At 37.5% G+C, this 19,903-nt stretch overlaps 1 protein-coding gene across 6 annotated transcripts in view; it reads left to right on the forward strand.

Annotated features, from left to right (window-relative positions):
- pde4ba (phosphodiesterase 4B, cAMP-specific a) overlaps positions 1-19,903 on the forward strand; it is a 293,954-nt gene that overhangs the window by 262,989 nt on the left and 11,062 nt on the right. For 4 of the 6 annotated variants that reach the window (XM_051707188.1, XM_051707189.1, XM_051707191.1 and 1 more), the window contains one exon: positions 10,282-10,394. In XM_051707188.1, coding sequence (XP_051563148.1) covers positions 10,282-10,394 — 113 coding nt within the window. Of the gene's footprint in view, positions 1-10,054; positions 10,125-10,281; positions 10,395-15,644; positions 15,857-19,903 lie in introns of those variants that run through there. The other 2 variants (XM_051707192.1, XM_051707194.1) reach the window with 2 other exon arrangements.

Raw genomic sequence — 19,903 nt, forward strand, 5'->3', positions numbered from 1 at the left:
TTGACCTAATTTAACTAAATTATGTTGGCTCAATGAAAATGACTTAATCTGAAAGAATGAAATTAATTGCTTGTAAAAGCTTTTTCAAATTCAATTAAGTAAGGGTAATGACTTAATTTTTTGAGAGAGTAAGTGAGAACTGAATAGGTGCCTGGAGGATCTCTATTTCTTTGCTGAATAGGGTTCTTCCCTTGGCTGTAGCCTATGGATTTGGAGATTGAAAAATGTATTATGTTTCAGTATACAACAGTTAGTTCTGATCCTCTAATCTGATTAGACAAGCTTCCTGTGGTATTTAGTATGACAGAACTTGCTCGTGTGATATTGTTAGATTATAGGTGCTCCAAGGGGCCTGGGTAGCTCAGCAAGCAATGACACTGACTTCCACTCCTGGAGTCGCGAGTTCGAATCCAGGGTGTGCTGAGTGACTCCAGCCAGGCCTCCTAAGCAACCAAATTGGCCCAGTTGCTAGGGAAGGTAGAGTCACATGGGTTACACTCCTCGTGGTCATGAAATAGTGGTTCTTGCTCTTGATGGGGCATGTGGTGAGTTGTAAGCGGAGATCGCGGGGAATAGCGTGAGTCTCCTCACTCACTAAGTCTCCGCGGTAACTCGCACAACAAGCCACGTTATAAGATTCGCGGGCTGACTGTCTCAGAAGCGGAGGCAACTGAGATTTGTCCTCTGCCACCCAGATTGAGGTGAGCAACTGCGCCACCACGTGGACCTAGTGAGCATTGGGAATTGGGCATGCCAAATTGGGGAGAAATCTCTCTCTTGCTCTCTCTCTTTCTCTCTCTCTCTCTCTCTCTCTCTCTCTCTCTCTCTCTCTCTCTCTCTCCCTAAAAATCAGAACCAGAGGAAGGTGTTTTCTTAGTTAGTCCATTGAGATTTGAGCCTACATCAGTATCCATACTTCCTCTTTATTGGGAATGCTATAGTTTATCATTCCACATCTTGGCTAAATGTTGGGACATTACAAATGAATTCAGTAGGTGCATAAATAAAGAATGAGAGAGACAACGTGAGAGAGAGAGAGAGAGAGAGAGAGAGAAAGGAAAAATGACATAAAACATAAAAACATTCACATAAACGCTAACACGCAAGCACACAATGATTCTTCTACGCATCAGGAAGAACAGACACTCAGCTGTTACCACACACACCACATCCGACACGTTGACACCTCACACACACATTGCCATGACATTAACACCCTCACACGACTATAAGGCCTCTTGAGATCTGAAAAAACCTTAAATGACTTGCATACGCACATGTATACACTGTGACCACAAAAAACAAATACTTGGTACGCTGAAGCCTTTTCTGATAAAAAAAAAAAACACATCTACGCTTGTCTTGAAGTGTTCTAGTAAAGTTCACACAAAAACAAGGATGTGTTAGCTATGACTTGAAATATCATATTAAAAATGTAATTTAAGAAGTAATTTCCCCAACATTAAAAAAGATTTACACCAAAAGAAATGTTTAAAATGATGTATACTCACATACTGTTAGATTGAGACTCTAGTCATATACAGTATAGACCTAGATAAAGATAGAAAAACCCAACCTGGTCTCATATTCAGTAAACATTACTAGAACATTACTATACTGTACCTTCATTTTTGCAAAATTATTTTTATGTGGCTTGTTTTACTTATTGGAGCAGTAATGACATCACAAGTAACGGCTTTAACCTCAAAAACCTTTTTAGGACATTGTCGGTAAGGTTTAGGTCTAAAGTTTAGGGTAGGGAGGTAGGTAGGTTTCCATAGAGTGATAGAGCATTAACCCTAAAAACCTCACCTGTTTAGTGTGGTTTGAGATGAGTGTTGAGATGACCTGCCGTATACTACTCACATTATCTTGGTAACCACTCTGTTATAAGACAGTAGGAGTCAAAAGAACTGATAGGAGTTGGTAAAGTCCAACACTATATCTACCAGTAAAACATAAACAATACTTAGTGCACCTTTAAAAAGCGCAAATAGGTCCCTATTTCTATTTTAATATAGCTAAATGCAATGTAATAACCACAAAAACAGACATTATTGTAATGTAACTACTCAGTTATTACACAATTATAACATACATATTAGTTTTTTATTTAGATTATTTGCTTTCCGCAGTATGTTGTTTTGCCTGATAAAATAAAAAGTCTCTGAATGTGTAACGGCAGCTTGTTACATGAGACCTATCCCCTTTTGTCTGTAATTGGATGACCTCATGGTATATGGGCAAATGCAATATGGCCACATTTTAGCATCTTTCCTGGACTGTTGCCTCCGTTTTCCAGATCCGCCAGGTCCATCAGTGCATATGAGTCTGTGTGTGTATTTCTCAAAGGAGGGGAACAGAAAAACCCTTCTTGCACACATGTGGTCAGACACCTCATCGGCCCTTTTAACACATACCATGCCTTGATGATGGACATCAGAGCAAAGATTTGCATGTCACATTTTTAGTGTGCCCATTTATGTGCATAATTGCATTGAAAGGAAATCAAGAGGGGAAAGAGATTTGAAATAAAAAAAAATTTATATATTTTTTTTAAACGGCAATAATATTTTGTGATGAATATTAAGGAGTACACCATGGCAAAAACTATTTTCACCAAAAAAAAAAAAAAAAAAAAAAAAACTCAACCCACTCAAATTTAACTTAAGTTTAATTGCTACCTTAAAATGTTAAAATCAAAGTCAAATCAATGTTACAACTTGCATTTTCAACCTTTTTTAATTAACATACTAATAAAGACAATTTTAGTAGAAATTTTGTCAAATTTAATAGAAATAATGAAAATAGTGTGAAAAATTAAAATGGACGAAAACAAACATTAACAAGTTACTACGTTATAACATAATGATAAAAATGTTACACATAACATCCAGACTAATTGTACTGTGAATTCGGTGACAGTACTGAAAGTTTTTCAGCTAAAATTGGTCTGTGCTTACCGAAATTTTAATCATTGCCCACCAGTTGCCAAAACTGGAAGTGTAACCCTACACCCTAACCCAAACCCCAACCCTAAACATTACAATCAGTGAAGTAAAAATGTTATTTTACAGTGAAAATGCAACCTACGAATCAGTCTCACCATTGTTTATATGAATGTGATTGCTTTCCATGGTAACAGAACCTGTGTCTGTGACATTGCTCGCACAATGCGCTATGCCAGAGGGAAAGTTGATCTTCTCTGAATTAAGGCAAAAATGTATGATGGGGTATATGGTGCTTGTTAGTAATTCAGCAGAATGTGGTCAATGCATTGAAGGAGAGACCCAAACCATCTCTAGGGACCCGAATATCATAGAGACTTGGAGGTGGGCTCTTTTTACTTGAGCCAGTAAGCAACCACCTAGCAACATCCAAAAACCACTCAGAGAATGTTAGCAACCACATAGCAATGGCTGGCAACCACTCAAACACTCTAGCATCATGGTGGCAAGTTTTGCACAGGAAAGCACCACATTATATATGAGAAAATGTAAAGCTCTTGTTAATTAGCTGCTCTCCTTTAGGTATAAACAAAATTATGCATTTTGTTTTTGTGATTATTTAAGTTTCTATCAAACTCCACTTTACAGCTTTTCGTATCTGAGCCTTAGCATTATAGTTTTCAAGTACCACTCCACAGACTCAAAAAAAGAAAAAAAAAAAGAGAGAGAAAGAGAGAGAGAGAGAAAGAAAGAATTGCCCAGGTTAAAGAGTTCTTTTCTCTTGGATTTCAGAGAGCAAATATGCATGTGTGGCTTTGAACGTGTGGAGATTAGAGAGAAGTGCTGTCATTCGACAGGGCCCTGCTAAAGTTCTGCTGCTGTGTTGTTCTGCAACTAGGAGACCCACCACAGCAAAGTCAGAGCCACACAAGGGCTCGTCTGTGTCCCAAAACCAGGGCACCAATTCACCAAACTCCCCTCTACTGTAAACACGCTTCAACCAAACCCACACAGAGCTCATGCCTATGTTTGGTGCATTTCTGTGGTGCGCATGGAATGTTGCAGGCTCGTTTATGAGCATTATGACATTAATTCAAGAGAAAAGGGCATGAGATGTCAAACTTGGGAGGATTTATCATTTTTATTTGTGTGTGTGTGTAAATGTGAAAGTGTCCTTTTGAGTTATTGTAGAAAATCAAACCACTAAAATTAAATACTTAAAGGGATAGTTCACCCAAAAATGAAAATTCTCTCATTTACTCACCCCCATGCCATTCCAGATATGTATGACTGACTGACTTCTACTGAACACAAATGAAAAATTTTAGAAGAATATCTAAACTCTGTAGGTCCTTACAATGCAACTGAATTAATTTTGAAGCTCCAAAAAGCATATAAAAGCAGCATAAAAGTAATCAATACAACTCCAGTGGTTAAATCCATATCTTCAGAAGCAATATGATAGGTGTGGGTTATTATCAGTTCTTCTCCCTGCCCAGTAGGTGGCGATATGCCCGAAGAATGCAAATTGACAAAAACGAAGAAGAAGGTGAAAGTGAGGATTGATCGTAAAAAAGGTCTTAAATATTGATCTGATACTCACATTAATTTGTTTGTTAAAATGTAGGGCTGATGAGTTAATGCTATATTTCAGTGCAATTAATTATATATATTAAAGTGTTTAAAAAAATTTACGCAATTAATCATGCCCCCGGAACTTATTAAGAAATATTACCTACCTTCAGAACAACTCAAGCTTAAAGTACCACCTTCATGTTTCTGCAAGTCCCAATCAGCAGGGGGTAGTAAGTGCAACTCCAGCTGGACAGGCAGTGTGCAGATGTACAGGCAACAAACCACACTATACTGACAGCAGACAGCACAAGATAAGGACGCATTTTTGCGTTCAAACACAGCTGGAAAGAGAGCAAAATCTGAGTGCAGGGGTTTCGAGACATAATTTTAACTTTACACAGCATCCTAAAAACACTGTGTCTATGATTTGAAACAACCAAAGTGAAACGCTCTGAAGGCGTCCATCTGACACATGACGCATCCTTAGAAAAGCCCTTATAATAAGTCTACCTTGAACAGATTGACGAATTCGATTGCAAAAGGATTGCTGTGGACTGTAGGCCAATGTTAGGTGTACGTGTATGTTCAGTGATATGAAAATAAACAATATATTGCCTTCTTAAGATACTTTTTGTATTGTCTGTCACAATAATGTAAAGTAATATCATCTGAATTGTTATATGTCCATCCATCCATTTTCTATAGCTGCTTACCCTAGTGCTGGTAGTGCTATATTATATTTATTACATATATGTAAGGGATAATCCACAGCTAGGTGTGCGTTAAACGATTTTAAATGCACAATGTGGAGGCAAAATACATTTAAAATCATTTAACGCCCACCTAGCCATGGATTATCCCGCTTATACTATGGTCTCTTGCCAGAATTGATTAGTTACAGCTGTCATAGGTTTTTTGCAGTGCAAATTTTGACTGGAAGAATGAAAAATAACAGTTGATTTTATCTAAGGGTCATTAGATCTACAGCTCTGCCTATTCAAACAGAGAAAAAGTAGTGTGACCACACACTTGGTGCACTATGCACAATCCAGAAATAATAATATCCACAGAACGTAGAGGGGTTGGCACTTCAGAGAAATGTTTTAATCAAAAAAATTAAATCAATTGACAGCCCTAGTAAAATCAATGTTGTGCCAAAATTATAACCAGTTATAAGTAGCAATGCACTTTTCCCAGTCACTTTGAATTTAATTACTGATGAAGAAAATCAAGCTGAAACTCAAATGAAGCAGAAATGACAGGAATTATCACAACAAGGTGGATGGATGTTGTTACAACAAAATTAAGACAAAAATTTTTATCCATATTTATCCAACATATCCTACCTCTTCTGCCATTACATTCCTTTGCACTATCTGTATATAACAGATTTGTAGTTGTACATACGGATATACAGTATATATGTTGGGCAATTATTGTTCAGGAGCGGGTTTGGTTATTAGCAATAATTAATAATTATCAAATATAATGATTAATTATTAAAATCAATAGAACATTGATTAGAATCAGCATTAGCTTTTTAATCCTTTAACTCAACAATCATCAAAGATAACCATCGATTATCAAATTCAATAGAATATTAATTATCATCAAAGATAAGTATTAATTATTAAAATCAATAGAACATTGATTAGAATTAACATTAGCTGATTGATCCTTCAATTCAACAATCATTAAAGATAATTATCAAAATCAATAGTATATTAATAAGGATTAATATCGCTGGGGTATGTAGAGCCGAGGAGGGCGGGGCCGGGTTGGAATGAGACACACCCGGTCCCCAATCAGCCTGATGGAGCGCGCGAGGGATAAAGGCGGCCGGGGACGACAGTTCGAGAGAGAGAGAATTACAGACAGCTGTGCTGTGTTTTTGGTTGTGTGTTTTTGGTTGGGTGTTTTGTTTAATAAATTGTTATTTAAGTTGTCAAGCCGGTTCTCGCCTCCTCCTTTCCTCTAAACCCCCTTCCTCTCCGGGTGGGGGGGCGTGCCTTATGCCCCGACTGCCGGCGGGTCCTCCCCGCCTTCCTCGACCTGGGAGGAGAAAAAACAACAACACAAAATGGCGAGGGAAAGGCCAACACGGAGCGGCAGAGAGAGAGAGAGGAGAGAGAGAAAAAAAAACCTCACCGGTTCTCTGATGCGCCGTCGCGTGGTCCTCGATCACTACTCCACCCTCTCAGGCGGACTGCAGCCGCTCCTCTCCGGGCGGACCGGAGTCAGACCTCCGACCCCCAGCGGACAGAACGCCCCTCTGCGTTCCCGGTGTCCCGTGGGGACTCTCCTCCGCCCCTGGCAGCGGCCCTACCACTCCAGGCGGTCGGGGAGTCACTTCCCTCCTCTCCCCGCGGACGGCGGTCTTCTCTCGACCCCTCCGCGTTCCCTGGGGACGGCAGGGCACTCCTCCGCCCCCGGCAGCGGCTCCCTCGCTCCAGGTGGTCGGGGAGTCCCGTCCCCACTCGCCTCGCGGACGGCGGCCGTTCCCCGCGTCCGGGTAGTCGGGCTACTCCGTCCCCCATCGGACGGCAGCGGCGCTCCCCTGGGTGGACGGCAGTGTCGAGGACTCTGCGACGGGAATCCCTCCTCCTTCCCGGGTTTCGGCACCAGTGTAAGGGGGTTTAGAGGAAAGGAGGAGGCGAGAACCGGCTTGACAACTTAAATAACAATTTATTAAACAAAACACCCAACCAAAAACACACAACCAAAAACACAGCACAGCTGTCTGTAATTCTCTCTCTCTCGAACTGTCGTCCCCGGCCGCCTTTATCCCTCGCGCGCCCCATCAGGCTGATTGGGGACCGGGTGTGTCTCATTCCAACCCGGCCCCGCCCTCCTCGGCTCTACAGGGTACCACCCTGGAATCAGGGACTAATAGCCAGACAGTATAGCAGTCTCACTATGGGATTGTTCTCTTAGGAAAGTCGACGTCCGGAGAACATTGACATTCAAAAGGAAAACAATGAAGGCTTGAATCCGAGCACTGACATCCCCTGCCAGCCCTTGACACAGGTGCATGCAGAACGTTACCAAAACACTTCTCTTTAAAGTATAACAAAGTTTATTGATGCAGTAATATCAATTAATAATCAATACAATGCAGTCAATAAACTTCCGACTTCCAACTACAAACTAAACAGTAACATGATTAGATATGGTAACAAATAAGCCTATAATACATGAGATGGATGTGTGTGTATGTGTGTGTGTGTGTGTGTGTGTGTGTGTGTGTGTGTGTGTGTGTGTGTAAGGAGAGGAGTGCACAAAATAGTGGATGTGGTTCTCATGGATAGTACGTTACGCAAGGTTTCCAGCCAGAGAATGTGGCCGCGAATGTGGGCGGAGAGACTGGTTAATGGTGCCTGCCCCTTTAACACATGTCTCCACTGGTACGATAACTTAGGGACAAAGCTGGGCTATATCGCAAAGTTATCTGCTCGCCAAATGTGTGTGCGGGTATGTTTATGAGGGGTCATGTGTGTGTGTGTGCGGTTAGTACGAGAGAGAGAGAGAACAGAGTGACGGCACTGAAGCCGGTTTTAGCGATTGTGGGAGAGAAGGCAACTGTTAGTTTAATCACCCAGAGATGCGGTGAACAGCTTGTAATCCATCCGCTGTGGTCGTTGGTTCTTTAATGGATAACTCGGTGTGCTGGTCTCACCCGCGATGGCTGAAATGCACGAACAGTCCAACTTGGTTGGACGACAGCACAGCAAATCTCATTCGTGGTAACAGTAAGTTACAGTAATACCTTGAGTATTATTAGCAGCAATGAGCGGACTCGGCGATCCATAAACTGTACAAGCCATAACCTTGAATCACAAGAATAACACATTATAATAATCTATCTCTGCCCAGACGTAAACCTCTTACTTGAGTCGCGTGAGGACGCAGGTAGAATGTGTGTTCGTCCGTCGTTTGACTCAGACTCGGTTCCTCGAAGCTCGGGTGATGACGGGAGGCCGTTTCCTCACTCTGTCGGTGGGCGGTATGGTGGCTGATTCTCGGCAGGCTGGTGGAGAAATCAGCGAAGTCGACTCGGTTGAAGAGGGAAGAGAAATCTCTTCACTTCTGCAGGCAAATGGGTGAGACGTGGATTGCTCAGCAGTCTCCTTCGGATCCATTAGCATGCTCAGTGGAACACTGAGAAATCTCAGCTCGTCCAGCAAGACGGAGATTGTATGGCCAAAGTTCAGATACATACGTTACTTCCTTGAGCAGTGAGGCTACACCTGAGAGCAAAGCGTAGAAGGAATTTCAGGGTTTTATACTCTCAATGACATCATGGCTGAGGGACGCGTTCTGTCATGTGTTTCATGCAGTAGGAGTTGAGCGTTCGATCCGTCAGAATTTCACACATAGGTGTAAAGTGAGCAAGGCTTGATGGGATCTGTAGTCTGTTTTGAACTTCCTTTGTTTGATTTTGGCACCATTGTTGTGGCTGTGAGGCTTCTAGTGTTCCAACAGGCAGTTCCAATAGTGCAGTCAGGCTTTATGACTGTGTGTAGGCCTGCCTTTGTATCTTATCTGAGTACATGAGGCCCACCATATATATATATATATATATATATATATATATATATAAATTTTGTCTTATTGTGTATTTCTATATATACTTATTTTCTATTCGCTTTTTATTTTTATTCTATTTTTTATCATCTCTGTCTTGTGTTGTCTGTGCACTGGAAGCTTCTGTCACCAAGATTCCTTGTACACTACCATTCAAAAGTTTAGGGTCACTTACTCATTCTTTATTTTATTTTTATTTTTTCACATTTTAGAATAATAGTAAAGTCATCACAACTATGGAATAATAGAAATGGAAATATGGGAATTATGTTGTGACTAAAAAAATCCAAAATAAATCAAAACTATGTTATATTTTAGCATTTATTTATTTATTTTTTTTAATAAAATTTTAGTTTTGTAATTAATATGTTGGCATAATTATATTTTTTGTCTACAAAACTAATTTCAAACATTTAAGCGAACGCCTTCAGATCAAAAGGTTTTAAAGTTCATGAGAAACATTTCAGGCAAGTGACCCCAAACTTTTGAATGGTAGTGTATGTGTAAGCATATCTGTCAATAAAGCTCATTCTGATTCTAAATCTGATTCTGATTCAGATTTTTTTACTGTGTGTGTCATTTGTACATTTCCTGCCTAGGAGTTTGTACTTTTCAAAATGAGGAAGTCGCGTGTGTGTGTGTTTATATGGGAGTGTGTACAGCAAGCTATGCAAAGTAACCTCTTTGTCTTCCTCTCTATTGACACCAGAGCTTACACCAGCCAGAAATTATAAAGAGGGGGAGGGGATGAGAGAAAGAGTGATGCCAAACAGGGTCTCGGATAGAAACATAGAATGGCAGGGAAAAGTACAGTGCCGAGCCTCTATCACCCCACCACAGCCAACTCTCGGACACGAGTGAGAGTGGCACACAGAGAGAGAGCGACACCAAAAGAGGGCGGAGGGGGTGAGAGGAAGGGGCACTGAGCCAAAGAGGCAGTATCAACTGACCACAAGCACCGGATGAATGAGAGGGCGCAAGCAGGGGGGGGAAATCTCTCACAGCTAGTGCTCAGCAGTACCCGCTCTCACTCTCTCATACAGTCTAGGAGTGTGTGTGCGTATGCGTGTGTGTGTGTGAAAGCCCAGGATGAAGGATCGTCTGGCGGGCTGTGCTCGAGTGGCCATGCAGCAGGATTTTCATGGTGCCCCCATTTCTGTGTGTCTCTGTCCAGACGAATCCTACCAGAAGCTGGCCGTGGAGACCATGGAGGAGCTGGACTGGTGTCTGGATCAGCTGGAAACCATCCAGACATACCGCTCTGTCAGCGACATGGCCTCCAACAAGGTGAGAAGGTCCTCCACCAAAACATTACACTAACACACACCTCTGTTGTCACACATCTGTACACTTTAAGAGGTCCTTTTGGAAGCTGTAGAAACTCTGTTGAGGATGTATGCACACTGAAGTGTTGCTGTAGCTCAATTGGTAAAGCATGGTGCGAGGAACGCCAAGGTCAAAGGTTTTGTCAACGCACATACTGATTAAATGTGTAGATTAAAGGCACTTTAAGTCACTTTGGATAAAAGTGTCTGATAAAATAATGTCTAATTTAAAGTAGAACTTTTTAACTTTGGTTTAGACCCCATTTTTGGTTGTCTGTCAACTCTTGTTGCTCTTTCTGGCTGCTTTGTGAATGGAGCTATTGAGAGTCAGTCTCTGTGCCAGTAAGCTTGCATTAAGAATTCAGGTTACTATTTTCTAGCAGTCCACATGGGTAGCTCATTAACACTGAAAGGAGTCTAGTTTGCCTCTATTTAAGTTAGAATCTGACCTACTATTGTACATTTGACTATGTGAAATATGTGCCAGATTTGAAACTGGGAGTTTCTAAAATTCTGAAAGAGTTTCATACCTTCTAACACATTGACTTTGCATTAAGTATATATTAAACAGAGTCAGTTTGGTTGCATTTTCAAAAGTATTTGAAGTATAAAGGCTTCAGTAGAAATGGCACATTACTTTATTCCTTAGCAGTCTCCTACATACTCTGGATAAATGTGCTAGCTAGTCTTCTTTGCGTATTAAACAGGTTTTGGCATGCCTTTTCTTGGCAACACAAGTTTTTTTCACACCCCAATGTGTTTTTTGGAAATGCGGTATACTGTGGTATGCCCTATAATTGATTTGACTGGCAGCTTATGATTCAGTTGTATTTTATGTTAACAATGAGGTTAACAAAGCTAAAAGTTAAATATTTTTTATTAGGTTCCAGTTTCTTTCTAAAAAGTAAAAAGTGGAGACATGCAGTTGTTACATTAAGGAGCTATTTCTACCTGATCTAACCTTTTTAAAATTAGTTTTGTTGGTGTTACTGTACATAATGCATATTTAACAATATTTTGACTTGAATAACTTCAGTTAATTTACTGAAGATGTTAACACATGAAGCACATTTGTAGATACACTTTTTACAGTGTTTCACACAAGTTTACTGCATTTTCAAAGCAATATAATAAACACAGCAAACTCCCTTTATATACACTATTGGTCAAAAGTTTTGAAACACTTACTCATTCTTTATTATAATTTTTTATCACATTTTAGAATAATACTAAAGTCATCAAAACTATGGAATAACATAAATGGAACTATGGGAATTATGTTGTGACTAAACAAAATCCAAAATAAATCAAAACTGTGTTATATTGTAGCATCTTCAAAGTAGTCACCCTTTGCCTAGAATTTGCAGACATGTACTCTTGACATTTTCTCAACCAACTTCTTGAGGTATCACCCTGGGATGCTTTTTAAACAGTACTGAAGGAGTTCCCATCTATGTTGAGCACTTACTGGCTGCTTTATTATTTGGTCCAAGTCATCAATTTCAAAAACTTTTTTATTATTATTATTAAATTTTAGTTTTATAATGAAATAAATTAATATGGTGGCACAATTATATTTTTGTCTACAAAACTCATTTCAAACATTTAAGCATACACCTTCAGATCAAAATATTTTTAAGATTATGAGAAACATTTCAGTCAAGTGTTTCAAAAGTTTTGACCAGTGGCGTAAATGTCTTCCTTCCTTCCTTATTGTAGTATATCTGCTGACATGACAAGCAGAAACTCTGTCAGTGTAGCATTTAGTGTTACAGAGATGTTTCAACCTGCATTGTTTGCCAGACCATCTGTTTTACACTTTTAAACATATTGTGTGTTGTTTTCACACCACTGTGGCTACTGTCATCTGATCTGATACTGTGCATAGCTCCACAGCATGTGTGTGTGTCCTGTAGCTGTGACTCAGGTTTCCTGTCTCCTTCCTAAGCTCTCGCCAGGTCCAGACTACAATGGGAGTGAGTGCTGTATGGCAGGGCAAGGCCGCACTCCCTGTTTGTTTCTTCTTCTGCTGACGTCAAACAGGCATATACACTGCAGTGGGGGGGACTTTCACTGCAGACAATAGGAATTAATACACACTCACTCCCGCACACACAGTCATATTTAAGGGTGACCCACAAGTCATACTGCAAAAATAATTTTCTTGATCACTATTTTTTTTCTTGAAAAAAGTGGTAACCCGCAGTTGTTACCCTAAGGAGCTATTTCTCTCTGAAAATTCTTTCATCATTTACACACCCTCATGCCATCCGAGATGTTTATGACTCTCTTCAGCTCTGTAGGTCCATACAGTGCATAAGTCCATGTTGGCCAGAACTTTGAAGGTCCAAAAAGCATATGAAGTAATACATACGAATCCAGTGGTTAAATCCATGTCTTCAGAAGCAAAATGATAGGTGTGGGTTAGAAACAGGTCAATATTTAAGTCCTTTTTTACAATTAATCTCTACTTTCACTTTCTCATTCTTCTTGCATTCTTACTGCATATCGCCACCTACTGGGCAGGGAGGAGAATTTGTAGTAGGAAAGGACTTAAATATTGATCTGTTTCTCACCCACACCTATCATATTGCTTCTGAAGATATGGATTTAACCACTGGAAGTAAAAAGTTGTATTCTGCCTTTATATGCTTTTTGGACCTTCACAGTTCTGACCACCATTCACTTGCATTGTATGGGCCTACAGAGCTGAGATATTCTTCTAAAAATCTTTGTTTGTGTTCATCAGAAGAAAGTAATTCATACACATCTGGCATGGCATGTGGGTGAATAAATGATGAGAGAATTTCCATTTTTGGGCGAATTAACCCTTTAAATCAAGAAAGATCATTCGAACTATGGAAGACGAAAAATAAACTTAATTCAAGATTTATTCTCTGAAGACAATTCTTACACAATTTTGCTTCTCAAGTGAATGTATCTTATTTTAAGCAGGTTTAGATATTTGTACTTGAAGACAAGACAAAAATAGTGATAAACAAAATTATTTTTTGCAGTTCATGCTGGCTGAGACAGATTTCAGATTGAAATGTCCCACATTTACACACATGTAGGGAAAGGTGACACATACTGAAGGTGACATACATAAAGCCTCTTGCAAAGGTTGTGTAATCATAAAAAGAGCTACTTATATCCTCAAAGCTTTTGTATAAGAGTTTGTGGGAATAACATATAAAGATAGCCATCAATGTCGTACAGGCAGTAACAGGACGTCTGACCTTTAACTGGCCTTTTTAAACATTTGTGCCACCTGATGTGTTTGCCTTACTCTTCAGCTGTGTGTGTGTGTGTGTGTGTGTGTGCGCGCGCGCACACATGTAAAATCTATAGCAGTTCCAGGGTTCCTCTGCCAACATTTTTATATATCAAATGCTTTTCCTTGGCATTCTGTTGCACTCAACCAGACATTCCATTTAAGGTAACTGAATTGCAGTTTCACTTTTTCTGCAGTGATAGTATGTCCAAAGTATTGTTTAAAGAGTTACTCAAGTCCATGGCCATGAACCCCAAACCTGATGTGAAATATTTGAACTGAATAGTTCTGACAACTAAGAGAGGAAACATGGGGGTTGATATTGTCTGTGAACTTCCTTTTTTGACTGTTTAGATAAAGCTCAGTTAAATTCTATAAAATGATAATTTCCCTCTATGCGAATCCAGAGGAAAATTTTGTATCTCAAAGGTTGCTCTTTCTTTGGTCAGAAGACTTAATGTAGTTAGTTACCAGTTATGTTTCATTAACATTGTCTCTGATGTTTCTTTTAAAATTCCTTAGGAGAAATAATAATAGAAACAAAAGAGACCGTTGTTGCCATACAGTAAGGGTATAGAGCTGTACTGTTAAATGAATGTGGATAGCGTAGTCCAAATAATTTGGTATTAAAAGAATTTAATAATTAAAAAAAAAAAAAAATATATATATATATATATATATATATATATATATATATATATATATATATATATATATATATATATATTATTTGAGTTCATATTTTAATCTCTGACTTTTAATTAAGCTTGCAATCAAAACTTGACAATTCTAAGCACAGTTTGAGATATTGTTGAGATCTTTTCTGAAACCCTAAAGAGATACATACAATTCTCAGTATTTTCCTCGGGAGAAAAAGAATCTGAGAAACAGTAGTCTCTATTTCCTCTCCACACTGCCAAAACACAAAAACAATTATTTTTGAGTATTTTTGTCTTATTTCCTGGGAAAAATATCGAAACATTCTTAAAACAAGAAAAGTTACTTGATAAACAGAATGACATAAAATATAAAAAAGTCTTGTTTTAAGAAAAATCGTACAACATTTTTTGGGGTTTATGCTTAAAAAAAAGTCGGAAAACTATTTGCCAATGGGGTAAGAAAAATAAACTTGTTTTCCCTTTGAATCAAGTTTTTGTTTTTCTTACCTCACTGGTGAATAGTTTTTTGTTTTGTTTTTTTGTTACACACACACAGAAAATATTTTAGCCTATTTTTAAGATTTATTTACTTTAATGTTAGAGCAAAATTCCATAAAATGTAATTGTGTAATGTTTAACAAAATTAAATTAATAAAAAAAGTTTAAAAAAGAAAATAATAAAAAGTTATTTTATAATCATAAACATTACTACATTTTGTTAGATTTGTCTGAAAACATGACAAAATATCATGCCAATTTTCTTGTCAATTAAATTTGTCTTGTTTTAAGAATGTTGAAATATTTTTACTGGAAAACAAGACAAATATATCAATAAGAAATTTTATTTGATTTATTTATTTTTTGCAGTGCACGTAATCTCATTACTGGCAAGGCGAAACAGTTGAGATATTAAAGCTGTGATTTTTCTTTCCTATCGCTGTGGTGCAACTTTCTGAATATAGATTTTAATTTTCATCACAGTTTGGCATGGTTCATTGTTTCTCTATCTTAGCACCTCACAGGTTCTACTTTGAATCTTAAAACAACTTTTAAATCATTTTGTGATTTGAAAGTTAGGGTTTCCCCAGATCCCCCAGGCGTTTTGCTCTGATGACTTACAGAGATGGCATCAGTAGGCTTGATCTGACTCCAGAGCTGACTATTTACCATATAAACTATGTTGCAATGGGGTAAGAATTCCTGTGAGTGTGTGTGTGTGACTGATTGAGAAGGAGGCGGTCCCACTGACGGGGAGTGTGTGTATACAGTGACACACTCTCACACAGAAGGATAGTCAGCACTCACAGCTCAAAATGAGTCAGTAACACTATTGCGACTGTCAAACGGCGAACCTCAAGACTCAAGACAGCCAGAGTGGCACATACTTGCAGTGAGCAGGACATACCGAACTTAACTTCACTTAAAATGGGAGCTTGCTGCTTTGAGAGGAAAGAGCAGAGAAAGATTGGAAAAGTTAACTGCTGGAGAAAGGTGAGAATCCTTTTGTATGTCCGCAATATAGGCATTTATAGCTTGTTAGTTTGTTTCTTGATGTTACTATAAGAGGACATAAGGTACCCTATTGGGTCAAATAAATTTTGTATCTTTTTTTTTTTTTTTTTTTTATCCTCATGACTAGTGTGCTAGATGAACACTGGGAAAGAACCAGATTTGTGTATGTTGTATATGGGACAGTGGGGATAAAGTGTTCAAATAAGCAGTTTAAGTAGTTTAAGTTATAGTGAACACTGAGAAAGATCTACAGTGTTTTTCATGTGTTTAAAAGTTGTATATGGGATAAAATGTTGGACAGTCTCAGCTTTATAATGTCTGTAAACTTGTACAACTTCTTGAATATCCTGTCAGGTCAAACTACTGGTTTGGTGGTCCATGCATAATTTTAAATAACTTTGCATAGTTTTGGTTGTATTTGTCTAAGAGCACACACATCTTGTTTGCATGTTCGGTAACATTCAAATTATTGTAGTGTTTAAAAGTCTTATATAGTTAGTTTTAGATGCGATAAGTAGTGGTTTTATTTCTTCATTTCTTATGCCTGATAATCACAAACCAAATCTCAATAATTCATTCACATTTGGCTTCAGGTTTAAACAACATATAATCTTAGTGTATAAGGGCTTAGCCCATCTCTAGGGAGATGACTGAGACTGAAGCAAGTAAATGTGCTTTAATCTTTGGAAATTAATAACTTATTAATGAATTTACTCAGTACACACACATATAGACACATACTTGTTCTTGAGAAAAATAGAGGAAGTAAAGCACTGGGCTTATATCCTCAGTCAGTATTAGTTGACACACAACAGTTGCCGCTTTCTTCAGAAGCTATTGTGTCATTATTGATGGTGCCGCTTTAATATACCAGAGAACTCGTTTATCATCTCTACGTGCGTCACAGTCTTTCAGAGTCTTCTTTCGAAAATCATCACACTGTCATATATCAACGACTTTAAAGAATTTGCAGATTTAGCAATAAAGTGTTTCTCAAATGACATCATTTAGCGCAATAAAATCTCCCACAGTTTCTGACCAAGAAAAAGATGGGGAGTTTTCCTTGATGATGAACACAATACATTTTGACAGCTGTAATTAAACAATTACTGTAGATGATGCCATTTACATTTTACTTTCATTACAGAGAGAAATGTGGAAAGAGAAAAATAGATCATGATTGACTGAGCAAAAATGAAAGTGAAATGTACTTTTGATATTTTATTGACTTGCTTGTCCTACATCAAACACATTGATACTTCAGACAAGGTCATGGTGACAGTACAAATTGACTGTACATGCCGCTGGCTAACAGTGTGAGGTGACCACACAAATCTATCTGACTGAATGTCTGTGGATTTATACTGCCTACTAGTGGAGGAAATAATATGGCATAGTTACAGGATATAAATAAATAGCTTACCAATAGCGTATCTATATGGAGAAATAAATGGAAAAAAAAAATGTCCTAAACAAAATAGTACCATTTTATAATAAGTTTGTATATATTTTAACATTAACTAATACAAAATTTAACGTGAAAAATACTCTAAAAGCACTTTTTAATCTTGTTTAACCCTTAGATGCATGGCATTTAGGTCTTTAGAGAACTAGCACTTATATCTATCAAAAATGGATGTACAAAATGCCCAGATAGTGTAAAATGTTCAAAAATATTTTCAAGACAATTAGAATATAATAAAATATATTTTGATAAATTTTGATGTTTTATTTTACATAAATCAAAGAGAATGCAACAAATTAGGACAAATCTAGAACAGGATTCATTATTTTCACACTGGGTGTCAAACACATATTAAGCTACACATAACACATAATCTACATATAAGATACACATCAGCTACACCTAAGTTACACATATGTTACACATATGTATTTTTTTTAGTCACTTATTGAGTCTAAATAGATGAACAACTTACATTATTTCAGTAGAAGACCCAAATGACAATAGTCATCATACTGTGCATGTGTTACACTTGCTACAGTTTACTTCAGTGTTGTTCCTACGTTAGCTAGCATGATGTCAAATGTAAATCAAATCAATCACTGAAACAGCAGTGCCACCTTGAGTAAGAAATAACAAGTATAATATGTATGTGTACAGTACACGCATATGGGATACTGATAATTCACAGAAAATCAATGTGATATAGTGTTTATTTGTATGAATATAGTACTCATTTCCCTTGTAATAAACAAAGAAATCGATATCTTGTGATAGTAAACTTAAATAGATATGAAATAATCATAAAAAACTATTTATGGAAGTGTGAAAAAAATGACACTCTTACACTCTCGGGTATCTAAAGACCCTATAAACTTTTGGTACTTAAAAATGTACCTTTTTTTTTTTTTTTTTTTTTGGTGTTACACTATTTATAAGAGATAGATTGAGGAATACTAAAGAGGTTTGGGCACAACTCCAATTAATGGATGAGGTACAGGGGGTGGAATGAGGTCCCGGGTGTCTAAAGACCAGAGATAAGTGTTTAAGGGTTATTGTGAATTTCTGCATACACTAATACATTTTTTACACTAAAAATTGTACAGGTTAACATTAGTTAATGCATTATGCATATACATAAACTAACAGTAAACAATAGTATATTTAGAAATTTGTATTAGCCAAGATTATTAAATACTATAAGAAATATTGTTCAATGTCATTTCATAATTACCCATTAACTAATGTTAACGTTTCAAAACCCTACTGTAAAATGTTACCAACTAAACAATATTGTGTTTTGTCGCTATACTAAGTACACAAGGAATGTGTACTGTATCATGCATCAAATTAGTTGACCTTACTTATAATTGTTTAGGCAATCGGTTTGCATGCTTTTTTCAAGTAAACGTACTTATTTGGCTCAAGTAAACTGAACTTATTTTTTAAGTAATGTTAACTAGTTACAAGTAAACTTTACTCATCTGTGATTACAGTATCATTGTTTTTATTTGATTATTTAAATTGAGATATAACACGTCTTATACAGTATAAGGGAAATTATGACTGGAATCTCAGTTAGCCATATGGCACATTGGATTGTCCTCAGTACTTCTTAGTGCACATGAATCTGCACTTTTGCAAAGTACAACTGAGTAGAGAAGAATTACCTAAACATTAACAAACTCAAGTTCACCAGAGGTAACACTAATCACCCTCATGGTGACTTCACACAAATCACAGCTGTCAACCAGCTACAACAAAATAACAGGTGTCATAAGAATTAAAACTATATACATTTGTAAATAACAATTATTATTTTTGTACATAAATTCCCTTGTTTTGACCAAACATACATAATTTATTCAAGCACAAGGGCTTATGGGTATTCCACACAGCCACAATTTTGTACTTGATAATTTTGAGTTAGTAGTACTCAAAAGGCAAAGTTAAAGAATGTATATATTTGAGTTATGAGTCCAAAATGTGATATTTCAAGTACTGTTTAATAAGGACCACTTAAATGTTTTTATTAATGTCAGCTGTAGGGTTTAGAGAGTAACGGTAACTTAATTAAAACTAGTAAGAATAGTAAAAAAAAAAAATAAGCTGAAGTTGAGTAACTTTTATTTTTTTTAATTTTTATTTTTTTTTTACAATTTGAGATAACTAAGTATTTACAGTGACATCAAAAGCTACAACCAATTGATGGAATACATTATCTTTATTAGAGTCTTTGAGGTATCTCTCTCCTGAATGAAGATTGAAGGTCTCTGAGAATGAAATTCTCCCTTCATTTACCTTCATTGATCTTAGATCAGAAGTCAGTGCATACCCCCCCGCAGACATGTTTCTCACAACACTCACGTGGATTTATTGATATAGATGATAAGCAGAAATGTGAGATGTGGAAAGCACTGCATCTTTGACATGTCAGAGTTGTTTACAGCTCTGACTTGACGCCTCACTCACAGCCGAGGAACCCCCACTGCAGCATAATGCAGAGATTCTCCACTAGTTTTCGTCTTTCTCTTTCCCCTCTCTCCCTCTCTCTCTTTGCT

Source organism: Myxocyprinus asiaticus, chromosome 9, assembly GCF_019703515.2.
Source record: "Myxocyprinus asiaticus isolate MX2 ecotype Aquarium Trade chromosome 9, UBuf_Myxa_2, whole genome shotgun sequence".
In the NCBI taxonomy this organism is placed as follows: Eukaryota; Metazoa; Chordata; class Actinopteri; order Cypriniformes; family Catostomidae; genus Myxocyprinus; species Myxocyprinus asiaticus.